Genomic DNA, 15955 nt, shown 5'->3' on the forward strand with positions numbered 1-15955 from the left:
GTCCACGTGACATAGACGATATCCCAGCTACCGTTATGCTATGTGTGCGTGACATAAATGGAAGAATATAGCACTTTTTGTCTATTCGCATGACAGGGCGAAAAGGGGGGGGGGGAACCTATGGTGGTATAGAATTCTTACAGGGGCTGATTTTGGGGAGCACACCAAACCTTACATACCACATCCGGCATACACTGATATAGACTGGTCAGAAGGGGGGAGGAACATACGACAACTATGAGAACAAGAGAGGGGATGGAGAGACACGACACTGGTACTGGGAGGGGGAGGGAGAGGGAGTCCATTGTGTATAACCTTGGAGGGGTAGTTCACTCTTGGGGACAACCCAGGCCTGTCGTCAAACACTCCAAGCGTGAGTTTCTCTGTGGTCATAAGTTCACTGTTTCCACATGGGAGGAGATGGAGATGGGGGCAAGGGGGACACTGGGGGCACTGGGGAAAGGGGGGGGGCTGATGCACTGGGGATCATGTCTTACAGTCACTAGGGGACAAACAACTTTAGAGTCTTTTACTCACAGGGTAGACAGAGAGAGGTGCTCGGGTATGCCGGGCGGGTGGCCCTTATGCCGTGAGCTGCAGGTGGCACCCGGGCATCGGGGGCGGGCCGTCTGGAGTGTAGTCACCTGTGAGGTCGCCACGGGTCCTGCAGGAGGTGTTGTGTGGTGTGGTGGGTGGCTCTCTTTCTTTGGAGGCCCTGGGCGAGGCAGGGCCCTCTGGGTTAGGGCTGAATAGGGCCAGGAGGCGTGCAGCATGGCACTGGCCCTTAGTTATAGTTGGGGTCCTGGGGGCGGACCTGGGAAGGCCTGGACCAACAGTCAGCTGCAGAGAGGGAGGAACCCTGGCTGGGCCACGATCTCATCCGGCAGGGGCGGCTGTCAGGAGGGGACTGTTGCCATCTCTACCAGGGGAGGTCCAGCAACTGCAGCAGGCCTTGGGGGTGTCCCGCTGGCTTCAGGGGCTGCAGCCTCACCTGTGGGAGGAGGCCGTCAGGGGTGGACTGCTGCCTTTCGCTCCAGGGGAGTCCGGCAGCGCCTGGGGACAGTGAAGGAGGGGCTGCAGTGACAGGACACCTGGCCTCGGGGACATCTCACCCTGGCTGGTCTCCGGTGGGGTAGCTGTGGGGGAGCAGATCCCACCCTCTTGAGAAGAGAGGCGGGGAGAGGGGCACCTCACTCTGCCACAGGAAGGGCTGGCTGAGCAAGAGGCACTGCCCTCAGTAGGAGCTCCGAGAGTCACAGAGGGGGAGCAACCGGTGGCCTGCTCCCCAGCTTGGCAGGCCTGACGAACCCTGACGAAACTCCGGTCCGGGGCACAAGAGGGAGACCCGACAGGCACTCCTTCGGCCAGGCAGCCCCAGTGGGCACTGCCTGAGCTCCTACTCGGGACAGGGGCGGAGGAGGAACCTTAGGGAACTCCTCCAGGTGCCGCAGAATCTGGCGACGGCAGGAAGAAGAGGCCCAGTTGTCTCTCTTGGCGAAAGCCGCAGCTCTGGTGGAGTCTACCCCTCGGCCTGCCTCCCTCCTGGTGAGTCCCAGCGAAGGTTATCTGTGGGACATTCCAACATGCCGGCTCCTGAAGGTGGGTGGCAGAGGATGGAGAACCGGTGGTCACTCCACCCACAGTAGACTCGGTGGGCGTTACTGTTCCGCTGCTTCCTTGGGGTGTAGCAAGTCTAGAGTTTCCTCCTGAGTCCTATTCATTTATGGAGGCCGATCCAGAGGATACAGTATCGAAGGGCTTGCTTGGGACATTTCGTATGCAAGTAACACCCCGATTCTGTCAGGTGCTTCCTCTGTCAGAGTGTAGTGCACTCGGACTGTATACAGCCTGGTGGTCTGGCTGTGAGGAAGAGGGGCGTCGGTTCATGGGGGAGATATGTCGTTTATGCTTGGAAGGCTAGGCAGATGAAAAAATCCTCCCCATCACCTCCTTGTGGGTTGGGGGTAACCTCCCTGTACCCTCCTCCTAGGGTGCTGGTGTCTGGCTCACTCTGGTGAGCATGTATCTCAGTAACAAAAATAGTTAATGTTAAAATATTTTACTTAGACTAGTAAATTAATCAGTGATAAAAAATAATAGCTGCACCAAAATCTTACTGCAGGGTTAGTTATTTCTATAAAAAGAAATGGAAACGTCATGGTAATGAGCAGGTTAATTCATTAATTGTTGACACCTCTTATTCAATATATTCTTTCTAGTGTCAGATCAATGGATTCAGATCTCAGGAGACTTCTTGTGACTGGACTAGAAATAGCCTTTACTAGAATCGGTTATTTTTGTTGTTGTTGTTATTGCTGTTGTTGTTTTCATTCCATTTGGACGTAATTTGTTGTTGCTGCTGTTGTTGTTTTCATTTCACTTGGACTTAACCCCCTTCGACTGCAGGTTTAAGATGCCCGTTTCCTGCAGTCCAACATCATCCTTTCGGGAGACAGGAAGGCAGACGAGGGTCGTTTGTATAACACTTGTCAATGACCAAAATGGTTCTGACTTATTCTCACCTATTTCTAACTAATTTGTTACCCCCAATTTCTAACCTGGCCCTAAAATTTTGCTAACATGTAACATTGACGTACTACATCGTAAGTGAGGGAAAATTCCATGAAACATGCAAATTCGTCAAATAAGTGTCAATAAGTCTATATATTGTTACAAAAATAATATACTAAGTCTTTAATTTATATCACATACTAAGCACAAACCGATATGTATACAAAACATTATTACACGACCTTTGCACATAAGAAGTGACTCTGCATTTTGTGTTTGTAGGAGCACTTACTATCACGCTGTAAAGTCCAATAATAGTCGCTCATCATGTCTGGATTGAATCGGCCTTGATATCGGCTCTCCGTTATGACAATTTTGTGGTGAAACCTTTTGTCACGTTCATCACTGACATTGCCAAGAATAAACAGAAAGTAGGCCTAGTCCAAAAGAGAATGGAAGAAATTAATCTTGAGCACCGAATGCATAGTAACTCTTTAACATTTTGTCCACAAGCTTCTCAGACTTGGGTGCTCGAAAATTTCCCAGGTAATTCTTGGTAAGAACCATGAACGTCTTCCATGCAGTCCTTTCCAACTCAGATAAGCTCTGTACAAAATCTTGATCGTTGAATGTAAAATGAAATAGAAAAAAAACTGCCTTTACTTTGACCTCAGATACAATGCATTGGAACTTCGTTAGCAAGCAGTGGAAGCCAGCATCATTTTGATCCATGGCCATCACAAAGTTCTTCATCAAAGTTTCAGATGAAATGGAGACAAGAATATCTTCTCAGGGTCAACAAGAGCTTTGTTAACCCACTCCATCTCGGCAAATTTTAACCAATGACTCCTCCAGTTCCGGTAGATTTTCTATTTTTATTTTTTTTGAATAAAACCTCCTCTTTTTATGAGAAACATCGAAAATTCATAGAGAAATCACTCACCTGAGGTTTAACCCACCATGTGCCAGCTATTTTTAGCCCTATGTGTTGCCCCCATGCCGGCCATTTTTTGACTTTTTTTTTTTTTTTGGCTAAAAGGATAGATTTTGATGTGAAAACAATGAATTTTACCTTTAAAATACTCACCGAAGCTCGGAAATGGGTTATGTTGAGTCCTGCATACTCGTATACAGGCATTCCCACTCTCTCATGCTCGCCATGTAGGTGAGAGAAAGCCGTTTTCAGTGTAGGGTAGACTCAGGTATTTATGCTGGGAAGGTATAGCAATGTTCAGTACACTTTTCTGATTGCTTATTACTTCAACATCTGTCACAATTTGCGTGTCTCTCTCACCATGAATGCATTGTCTTACACTTACTTGATGATTGGTACAACCTGACTTCACTATGTACACTCCTGGCACTTACAAGAATGTATTTACAACTTGACTTCACTATGTATGGTACTTACACTTACAAGAAAATATTTACAACTTGATTTCATTATGTGTAGTCCCAACACTTACGTGAAAATATGTACAACATGCCTTCACCATGTAAGGCACTGACTGAGGCACACAGGCAGTGTGAGGCAGAGTGAGCGTGAGGGGGGGAAGCGAGTGGGTGTATGGCCTTGACCGCCTGGGGCATGATAGAGGAATAGCCAACATACATGCCTGCCAATTATTACTGGCGAATCTTGAAAAATGTGGTCACAGTGAATGTTTTAATTTTAAGCCATTTTAAAATGGCACTGGCACTGACCACAGATTTTTGTCAGACCGTTTTAAAACAGCACTGGCATGCGGCAGGTTAAAATGCTGATACAGGTAGCAATGCCCTTACCTGCCTGTGTTTTCTATGGGGTCTGGCTCCAGAGAAAACGTGTACTACTCCAAACCACTCATAATAGATACTTATTTATTTGGTAAAAATTTGTATGTAGTAGGAGAGTATACTGGTTTTCACACAGTAATATAGGCAAAATAAACATTGTTTCACTCACTAAACACATCAACATACTGCACTTTTTTTGGCGACATTACTTGATCATCATTTCTGACTGTTTCTTCCTCTAATGCTATGTTAACTTTGTCTTCCTCATTGTCATCGATTGGGGAATCACTCTGACCTTGAGTTTCGTCCCGTGATGCGACATGTCTTTACTGGCCAGGTCACTGGTAACAGGTGAGTTGCCGAGACAATGGCATGCGGGGGAGGGGAGCTCACACGGGGTAAGGAATTGTCTCCGCCTGGCATTGGGTAGAGGAAAGTGTCCCATGTATACGTCCAAAAATCACACACAAAATTTGAAAAATGTGCAAATGATGGACCTTGCAATTGCGGCACATTTATATACGTCAATGGGAGTCACAATGACAAAACATTCGGATGTATATATACGTCAATGGGACGCAGCGTGTTAAGACAGTTGAAATTCCAATCATATCTTTCGGTCACACTGGGCATTCATTTTGTGTGCAATGCTTAGCATCTGCTCTGCTGTCCCATGAACAGAGAAAACATCTGTGCTTTGTGTAACATTGCTAAAGTCCTAGAAGCAAGTCAATCACCAGTCCCCACAGATGCTCCATTGATGTGTTTTGTAGCCAGTAGTGGATTCATTCCATGGGCATGTACAACTGGAACAGAAGGAAGCTCATTTCCATCATGGAAAAGGACTGCCTTCAGTGCATTCTTCCCAGTATCTAAGAACCACCATTATCCTTTTTGATAAGGACGAGACTTACAAAGGTGTTGCATTAACGATAAATCATTAGAGTAACAAATCATATTATCCATCTTGAAGTACATTGAGAGCATTTCATGTCTATGACGGAAAGTGGTGGTATAAACTCCACTTTGTAGCATGTTCCATTGCTTGAGTTGAAATCGATGGAAATCATTATTTTTTCTCCTTGGGGGAGTTAAGGTCTCTTATAAGGTCATGAAGCTTTACCTGACTGATGAGGTGTGGCTCCTTGCTCTCTAAATCTTCTTGAAAGTTGGCACCCATGCAACACTCCTCCTCACTAGATTCTGATTCACTTGTGGTACTTAATGAAGGATCTGGAACTGGAAGCTCAAGGCCATGGGGTGCTTGCCTTAGAGGAGAAGGTATGTAAGGCTACAAGATCTTGGACCGAGTTTTCACCAAATTCCCTTTGGTGTTAGTGAGGCAAAAGTAGCAACAGCAAAAGGCATACCTGATGGTCATTTCATGTTGTTTACACTAAGCTTGCATGCCATATGGGGTGCCCACATCTTGTCTTGATTACCGTCAGGACATTTGAAGCGATGTTTGTAAACACTTTAAACATTCATTGTAATTGGTCTCTTCAGTCTTTCAGATGTAAAGAACCTGCAGATGTAGCGGAAAGAGTCTAATGCATTCATACAGTTGTGGTGCTTCATTGCTTGCCAACACAGATCAAGGAACTGTAACAGTAAAGAAAAGCTGAAATGGAGTAAGAGCAAATATAAGATTACCGTTGCATACATTGGTGTAAAAAAAAAAAAATCATCTGCTTGATTGTCGGATAGTTTTACCCGACTTTCGGCTGTGGCTGATTCAATTTGAGTTCCTAAATATCTTGTTTTTCAGGTACTTAACTGAAACTGATATAACCGCCACAATTACTAGCTGAGTGCAACTTTACAAGGTATATCTATCTCTATGACTGGAGTCGAGTTGGAGTTTCCAGCACACTAACAGATTTTCCTATGATACAATGGTTCTCGAAAACTGGACGTGCTGGCAACAATTGGATATCATATTCGAAATTTACAGGTTCATGTTGCTTAGAATCACCTAAAAATATACTATAACCATAACACTTTTTAACTTTTGTAGACCATTGTTGATGAAGGATGCACAAAGCTCCCACGTGCAGAAAGTTTTCCACCTTAGTGGCACGCACAAACCACTGACACATGCGGCACATGTGTGGTAGCTATCACCAGCTCATTTGTATGTACAATAAAATTCCCCTACAGGGAACCTAATGCTCCAGCCTAACCTAACCTATCCTGTCCAAGCATATCCTAACTGGGGGTCTTTGCATCATAGACCTTCCCCTCCCCCTCTAATTTTGAACTACACAGAACATTCAGCACTAGGTAACTTTGTGCATACAACGCCGCGTAGCTACACCGTCCATTATATTGGTGCGGAATGAGTATAGAGCGGGAAGACTCTCCATGAAATCCTTCTGTACATTTACATTTTATATTTTATTGCTACAGCCAAACGTTTGAATTCAGCTTAGTGCAGACACTCTGTAATGAAAAAGTTAGAATTCGTTTCCAATAACACATTCGCTATAATGGTTTCTTTTTTCCTTGTTACCGTCACCTAATTTTATCTAGCTGAGGGAAAACCTTTGCAGTGAAAGGTTTAGAAATAAATAAGTGCTTTGAGGATATCATTCTTTCCTTAGATTTTCAAACTGGAATATAATGTTACGGGAAAACGGTGTAAACATTCGGAAACCGTCATCAGCATAAACAGGATCATTATCGACATCATCATCCCAACCCTTATTTAGATCATTGTAAGAGACCGTGTGATTCAGAGAGAGACAGACAGACAGACAGACAGACAGACAGAGACTGTAAATGCTGGAGAGCTAGGAACATCACGCACAGCAAATGTTTAAGCACTGAAAAATAAGTACTACCAATATATTGTTCTGTAATTTCCAGGAAGTACTTTATGAACGAGAAAAAAATCGTCGAACCAACGGTCAGAAATATCTATGCGATGGAATTTAATTGCCCTGCTAAGCATCGAATTTCCCCATATGTAGTAGCCATGTTTTTGTGACTCTGAATTAACCTTATATGATGGGCTCATGATTAGATTTTCATTTATCCTGATAAATATCCCTAAGCCCTCTCAGTTCAGGTGATGGACAATTGCAGTCGGACTATTTGATCGATTTGAATAGTAAGGTAAGCAAGGGGACTCAGCTTCTACCCCACAATTAAAGCTCATTGAATATTATGCAGCCTTGACTTTTGTTTTTAGGAAGTTGTGGAAGCGACACATTGCAGTCAGATGAAAACAAATCGACCTTAGAAACTTTACGACAAAGGTTATTATGAAAGAAAAAGAAAAAAAAGGGGGAACAAGGTAACGATAGTGTCCATAATCACCTTTATGTACAGTTACGCCTTTTTATACTTTCTGCATTCACCAACCGACTACATTCAGATTAACCTTTGATTCAGGGAACGCATTTGATATTTTATATATGCGACCTGCAGACGCTGTTATTCTGCTTTGGAGAGACTTTTCGGATTGGAGGAGCCAGATATAGCTTTCAACAACATCTCCAGTATAAAAAGCCTTTCCCAAGCTGAATATTATCCTTTGAAAATATACACACACAAAAATAGACATTTACTGTAACTGAAGGAGCTAAGGGAGGTTTCTCGAGATGGTGGGGTTGTCACCTTCACTGATCCTTTCGCTGTTCGTGGTCCCTCCAAAATAAAATGTTCTCGCAGTAGCCTAAGCCAGAGACATCATAATGAAGGCCCAGTGACTGGAAAGCTGGAAAGTACGTAATATGTGATTATGTTTTACTTTTTTGTTCTTTGTTTCAGTGAAGTGGTGGTAAATATAGAGTGGCTATAACGAATGAAAACATAACGAAATCTAAAGTACTGTTTATACAGGTCATGCAGACTCGCCTAGAAGGTGGCAAAAGAGAGAGTCGGTGAGAGGGAGGGAGAATCAGACAGAGCTGGAAGTAAGAAAAATGGAAACAAAAGGCAAAACACAAAAATACTGGCAAAAAGAAAACAATAGAAATAAAGCGAAATCCTGCCGCCATCCGAAAACGAACTACGTTATAAAAATGCATTTGCTGGAGAACTTGATAGGCAAGTCGTTTCCCATATTGCAACGTTCACTGCCGAATAAATAAATCGCAATTTTTCACTTCCATTACGGCTGACTCGCATATAGCGGCAAAAACTCGGGGAAAAATACGCACCAAAAAAAAGCATGGAATTCTTTTACTCCTACTTGATCTGAAATTGCTCCCTGCATCCACATTTCAGGGTTATAACTTTAGATTACCATTAGAATACGATATTAGTCACGAATAAGTTCTATGAGAAAAATGTAGAGCCGTACCATTACTTTTTTTTTTTTTTTTTTTTGCCATCAAGCCACGTAAAATAAGCTGTAACATTAGGTGACGAACTGTAGTTATTGCGATGCTCTCTTTTTCACACTCATCGCTGTGTGTTCTCTCGTATTTTATTCTAAAAAGATACTTATATTTTGCTGATAATTAATTATAAAAGAATAAAAGTGCTAATATTGGTACATGAACCATTTACCTTGTCTTGACTGTGGCAAATCTAGTATTCTATTTCAGTGACACCCAAACAATTTTGTTTTAGCAGAGAGTGAGTAATTGATGCACGAGCTTATTAAGGGGAGAATGTTCGGTAATGATTTATTTGCTATGAATTCTTAGGTTATGATAACCTATGGCACACCTAATGTCTGACTTGGCTCGTATCTCTAACTGGGGTAAAAATAATCTGGTTGTTTTTAATGCATCAAAGACTCAGTTTTTGCACCTATCAACCCGACAGAATCTTCCACAGGTATACCCACTAATGTTTAATAATATTCAGCTTTATCCTGCATCATCCTTGAACATGCTTGGGGATTCATTTACTCGGGACTTATCTTGGAAAGATCATATTACATCTCTTGTAAAATCTGCTTCTAAGAGATTGGGTGTGCTAAGCTGACTCCGTTCCTTCTTTACCCCTGCACAAATGTTGACTCTATACAGGGGTTTTATCCACCCCTGCGTGGAGTACAACTCTCATGTGTGGGGAGGCTCCCCACATACAGCTCTTCTCAATAGGGTGGAGTCAAAGGCTTTTCGTCTCATTAACTCTCCCCCTGTTAGTGACTCCCTTCAACCTCTGTCTCTTCGCCGCACTATTGCATCTTTATCTCATTTCTATCGCTACTTCAATGGTCACTGCTCCTCTGAACCGTCTGCATGCATTCCTCCACCTCTACGACGGTCGCGTTGCACCCGTCTAGCAACAAACTCTCATCCCATTTCTGTCCAACTCTCTAATGCAAGAGTTAACCGTTACTCCCAGTTCTTCATTTATGCAACAGGTCAACTCTGGAACTGTCTCCCTTTGTCTGCCTTTCCTGCTTCCTATGATCTCCAGTCTTTCAAACGCAGTGTGTCCAGGCATCTCGAAATGATCGGATCTTGAATTTGGCTCTCTCTTGTATTTTGTTTTTCTCTTGGAAGGAACAGTTTTACGGGCTCGTTGCCTTTGGTTCCTTCTTCCTCACATAAAAAAATAATAATAATTGGTCAGATCAAAAACATATAGGTCTAACTGACCAGCAGAAATGAAACTAGACTAAGGTATTAGTCATTTAAGTGTCTTGAATTAAGTCGATATATCTCGTAATTAATTCCTTGGTATGGATAGGCTACTTGTTTTTCTATTAGTTAGAGAGAGAGAGAGAGAGAGAGAGAGAGAGAGAGAGAGAGAGAGAGTATATGTGTGTATGGTCCTTTATTTATAGGCTACATATTTTTACTAAATTCCTTACTATTGATCTAATTTCCATGAATAAATAAATATGAAACGTAGATTTGAAGATTTGTCATCAGTTCCACAGGTGTAAATGACACAGGTCTGCACAATTAAGTATGTTTTTCTTTTTTTAAATTCCGAGTAGCATTAAAACCCCCCCTACCCCTGGGGGTAGGTTTTTTTTTTCAAGAATAATCCCCCAGTATCGCTGCTTGTCGTAAAAGGCGACTAAAAGGGTTGGCGGGGGGTTAGTGCCCCTCCCCGGAAAACAACTAACTAAAAAAAACAAACAATAAGCCTCGGACAAGGACTGACCAAACGATGACGACCAAGGACCGGACAAAGGACATGGTTATCAGAAGGTGGAATGTAAGGGGAGCGAATGATGAGGTGAAAGAGAGAGAGATTGTCCAGGTGCTTGAGGGTGCGAAAGTGGATGTATGTGGAATAACTGAAACAAAATGGAGAGGAGAAAGTGTGAGAGAATGGGAGTATGGATGGGGTATATGTGCAGAAGTAGGTGAGAATGAGAGGGCATAGGAAGGAATATGTATAGCTGTGTATAAAAGATGGAAAAAGAGCATAAGACAGTATGGATCAGTTGGGTCAAGGATTGTGTGGGTAAAGTTGAAAGTTGGAATACAAATGTGGGCGATTGTGTGTGTGTATGCGCCAACGCAAGATCGTGCTAGCAGAGTGAGAGAAGAGTTCTAGACAAATGTGGAAGTGTGCATGGAAAAGTTTGGAAGGAATGAGAGAGTGTTTTTGATTGGTGATATGAATGGTAAAGTTGGGAATGTGAAGTTGGATGGAATAGTTGGTGAGTGGGGTGTGCCTGCTGAGATAGATGAGAATGGGAGTGCATTAGTGGACATTTGTGCTGGGAAGGGGTTGGTGATAGCCAATACCCTCTTCAGGCATAAAATGATCCACAGGCATACATGGCCAGTGATGAGAAGGGTGGGTGGTGAACTGAATGAAAGGAAGGCAATGATTGATTATGTGTGTGTGGATGAAAGGATGCGAAGATGTGTAATGGATGCAAGAGCTCATAGAGGTTGGGGGAGTGGACTTTCTGACCACTACTTGGTGGTGGCCAGAATTAGAATTCAAGTAAAATGGAGGAATAGAAGAAGGGAAAGACGAGAGGAAGGAGTAGTTGCAAGGAGAGTGGAAAGGTTACAAGAGGATGATAAAAAGGCAGAGTATAAAAGAGAAGTGGAGGAACGATTGGGCAAATATGAATTGGAGCAGATGGGAGGCGTGGAAGGTGTGTGTAGGACATTTACAGAAGAAATATGTGCAGCATGTGATGTGGTGTGTGGAAGGAAGAGAAGACGGAGGGGGCTGCAAGGAACAGCGTGGTGGACTGAAGAGGTGAGACAGGCTGTGGCACAAAAGAAGAAAGCACACAATGAATGGATGAGAAATAGGGGCGTGGAAGAAGTTGAGAGGCGGAAGAGAGAGTTATATGTAGAAAGAAAGAGAGAGGTGAAAAGATTAGTAGAGAGAGTAAGAAGAGAGTGGATGAGGAATTTGGAAGGAATTTGAGTGTAAAGTGGAGGGACTGTAAGAAAAAGTTCTGGAAAGAGGTGAAAAGAGTAAGACAGGGTGAAAGTGAAGTTAGCAGGGGAGTGAAAGATAAAAATGGTAGATTACTAGTGGAGAAGGGAGAAAAAGTGAGCAGATGGAGAGAGCACTTTAAGGAATTGTTGAACATGAGGATGGAAGTAATGCGAGTATAAGTGGCTGGGGAATGTCTGGGAGAAGGAAGGAGGTGAGAAGACAGGAAGAAATCAGTAAGATAGAAGTTGTGGAAGCAATGAAGAAAGTTAAATCGGGGAAAGCCACAGGAATTGATGGAGTGTGTGGTGAAATGCTGAAGCATGGGGGAGAGATAGTAGTAGAATGGATGTGGAAGATGTGCAGATTGGCCTGGGTGGAAGGTAGAGTCCCGGAGGATTGGAAGTCAGGTATAATTATTCCCTTGTACAAAGGAAAAGGGGAAAAAGAAGTGTGTGGTAATCATAGGGGCATTTGTCTTCTTAGTATAATAGGAAAAGTGTATGGTAGCATACTTATTGACAGAGTTAGAGAAAGAACAGAGAAATTAGTTGGAGAAGAACAGGGAGGCTTTAGGAAGGGAAGAGGTTGTGTAGATCACATATTCATTCTTAGATCTTTAGTGGAAAAGTTTCTAGAGAAGGGAAAGAAGTTGTATGCGGCTTTCATGGATTTGGAGAAAGCATATGACAGGGTGGACAGACAAGGATTGTGGAAAGTGTTAAGAATATATGGAGTAGATGGGAAGTTGTTGAATGCTGTGAAGAGTATGTACCATGTTGCGAAGGCTGCAATGCGTGTGGATGGTGAACTAAGTGAATTTTTCTCTTTGAAAGTTGGGTTGAAACTGGAATGTGTCATGTCTCCATGGTTGTTCAATCTTTACATGGATGGGGTAATAAAAGAGGTACAAGGTAGGGTAGTGGATGTTCGAGTGGCCCTGGTGAGAGAGGATAGTGTTTGGAAACTCCTTGTCCTGTTGTTTGGAGATGATTCTGTGTTGTTGAGTGAAGACGAAGGGGAGCTGCAAGGCTTGTTGGATGAGTTTGGGAGAGTGTGTAAGAAACGGAATCTAAAGGTGAATGTAGGGAAGAGTAAAGTGATGGTCTTTGAGAAAGGTGAAGTCAGTCAATGTACAGCGAGGTTGGATGGTGAGGAACTGGAAAATGTGAGTACATTTAAGTACTTGGGTAGTGTGATGAGTATGGATGGAGGTTTGGAGGGTGAAGTGCGTGAAAGGGTACAGCAGGGAAGAAAGGTTGCTGGTTCTTTGAAAGCAGTGATAAGAAACAGGGAAGTGAGCATGGAAGTGAAAAAGTTACTACATGACAGTATTGTGATACCAACTCTAATGTACGGAAGTGAAGCTTGGACGTTGTTGGAAGGACACAAGTCAAGAGTGAGAGGAGTGGAAATGAGTTATTTAAGAGGAGCCTGTGGAGTCGCATGGAGAGACAGGCTGACGAATGAGGATATAAAGGAGCGTTGTGGTGTGGATGTAGATGTGATAGGAAGCATTATGAGGAACACACTGAGGTGGTTTGGCCATGTGGAGAGGATGGAGGGTGAAAGACTGACGAAGAGAGTGTATGTGAGTGAGGTGGAGGGGGGAAGAGGGAGGGGGAGGCCGAGGATGAGATGGAGGGATGGGGTGGATAGGTATATGAAAGAGGGGGGTGTGAGTTGGGAGCAGGGCAGTGAGATGTCGGGGGACAAGACGACGTGGAGGCGATTTGTTTGTGGCCACCCCAAACGGGATTGAGGCGTCTGGCAATAGATAGGTTGATAGATTTTTTTTATTGCACTTATGAACACATTAATAAAATACATTTATAATATTTCCATCACATCACATTTTAATTCAAAATTTAAAACAAATTTAGTGAAAATATAGCAAATTATCAATTTCAATCAATCAATACAATATTGTTCTAAAGCAATTGAAGGTGATATATTTAGCCAATGAATTTTTTAAAACATATACAATATGTAAAGGAAACAACACTATATATATTCCATGACTCACACATAACTTCTCTTGTCCTTGTAACTTCTCGTTTTTTTTGTTTTTTTTTGCTCCAAAAGTTCGTTTGATGGCCAGTCGTTTGTTCATTTTTTCTGCTGCGCCCCTATGAATCATCTAACAGTAGGCCGCCATCATAATGACATCCCAACCTCCCTGGTACCTTGTTTCCATGTCCTTCATATCCTGATGGAATATTCACCCTGATCTTCATTCACCACTCCAAGTTTGGGCAAAAAAAATTCCAACTACAAATCCAGAAAGTGAACTTTGAGATTCATGTTGCAACCCAACTTCTTAAATTGGACTAACAAATTTCTTGCAATTTATTTGTAATTTGGATCCTTATTGTTACCTATGAACTTGGAAATTACTTCTTTGAATCATACCCAAGCCTCTCCTTCCGGGTCGTTCATCGCACCATCAAATTCTGCATCAGAAATCAGTTTTCAAATATCAGGTCAGGTTAATAAGCCCTGTTTCAATTTAGCTTCAGACAAACCAGGAATCTTTGGGCACAAATAAGTTAAATAGACTCTATCTTTTGACTGCACTTTAACAAACTGCTTCATTAAAGAGCTTGATAATGGAATAGAGGCCTCTCCCTAAGCCTGACGGTCGACGTAATGGTCTTCATCTCATAGGTACCATGAATCCTTTATTTATTTTTATTTATTTATTTATTTTGGGGGGAGAGGAATTCTCTGGCCAGTGAAATGGAGGAAAGAATTTCAAAAAGTAGAGTGAATGAATGAATGAATGAATGGGTGACCTATTTCGTTGGGCACTCTATTGGTTTTCTTGTTTCTGGTGTGAGATGAGATGGAAATGATGAGTCTGTTTCCTTTACATGTTATATGAAATACATTTAATCATTGCAGCTTATAATATTCACTCTTACTATCACAACGATAATACAACTAATGCATACCTACTGGCCTCAGCTTGTAAGAAGCGTTATCGCCAGAAAAATGTCAACTCTCATGACTAATCTTCACAACAATCATGAATATCGCTAGAAAACTCTGTTATCACGAACGTCGAAACTCAGGATGACATTCATTATTAGTCAAGGTAAGTCAGGATTGCTCTAGCGACATTTTAATCAATTTTGAGAGATCTTGGCTTCGTAATGTACAGTACAAACATACTCAAAACTGTAACAGAAGTAATCCTGACTCAATACCGTACACTCTCAAATGTGACAAAAATAATTCTAATTATCAATATATCTATAGCCAGACGCCATAATCCCGCAAAGGGTGGCCGTCTGTTTTAGAGTTATGGTGGTACCATTCTTAAGTGGCGGTTTGGGTGGGGCACCAACCTCTGTACAGTGTGCCACGTGTTCCATACCCGCTATGTGAAAGGTTCTGATATATATGTGTAATAGGCATCACAATAAGATAAACACATAAGAATATAATGGTAACGTGTGTATTATAATATATGAAAGAACAGGAAACTTATTATGCGTAAAATATTTATACGTCAATACAGAAATGTGGCATAATTATTTTACAGTGTTGCTTAAAAAAAAAGTAGTCACTTTTATTGGCTGTTACTGTATTTCTGGGGTGGGTAATAATGTCACAATTATGATTATAAGATAATGTGCAGGAATATAAGAAAAAATATGCCAATTTCTTAGTAAAAAATATATATACATTAAAACCCTCATGAGCGGCAACACTCACACACACCCAGCCCGACCCGAGGGATAGAGGAATAGGCCTGTTTGGGGACACCTCTTAAAAAAAAACGCACCAAGACTTTTACCTCCTGGGTGGTATGGAAATAAATTCAAAATTACAATATGTACATTATAACGTAAAAGAAAATAACCAAAATGTATCCTAAAATACCACAGACGAGAGAGAGAGAGAGAGAGAGAGAGAGAGAGAGGGGGGGGGGGAAGGCAGACCAGGGGCAGTGTTGAGTGCAGCTGAGTGAGAGATGGAGGAAGGGAGGGAAGGAAGGAGGGAGAGAGTGATTGAATGAAAACAAATCATGGCACCACAACAACGAGGTCATCTGGCGCCATATGTAAAACAATAATATTTTTAAACATAATTAGATATAATAAAAAAATAAAGAAATGAAAGCACAAGTTTATAAGTCACTCATAAAAGAAACAAAATTCCCAAGGGTGAAGCACATCTCTCCCAGGAGAGAGAGAGAGAGAGAGAGAGAGAGAGAGAGAGAAGGCAAGCAAGGGGCAGTGTTGAGTGCATTGTCAAGCTGAGGGAAAGATGAAGGGAGGGAAGGAAGGAGGGCGAGAATGATTGAATGAAAACAAAGCAAGGCGCCTCAACATCG

At 42.4% G+C, this 15955-nt stretch overlaps 1 protein-coding gene across 1 annotated transcript in view; it reads left to right on the top strand.

The window, feature by feature from the left end:
- Positions 1-5511: 5511 nt before the first annotated feature.
- Positions 5512-15955, top strand: part of LOC145416237 (glutathione S-transferase 1-like) — a 31449-nt gene continuing 21005 nt past the window's right edge. Inside the window, exon 1 of the mRNA XM_080285243.1 lies at positions 5512-5568. Coding sequence (XP_080141369.1) covers positions 5512-5568 — 57 coding nt within the window. The remainder of the gene's footprint in view (positions 5569-15955) is intronic.

The sequence above is a fragment of the Coenobita brevimanus genome, chromosome 105, assembly GCF_032717465.1.
Source record: "Coenobita brevimanus isolate Jiangsu-jjx chromosome 105, ASM3271746v2, whole genome shotgun sequence".
Lineage (NCBI taxonomy): Eukaryota > Metazoa > Arthropoda > Malacostraca > Decapoda > Coenobitidae > Coenobita > Coenobita brevimanus.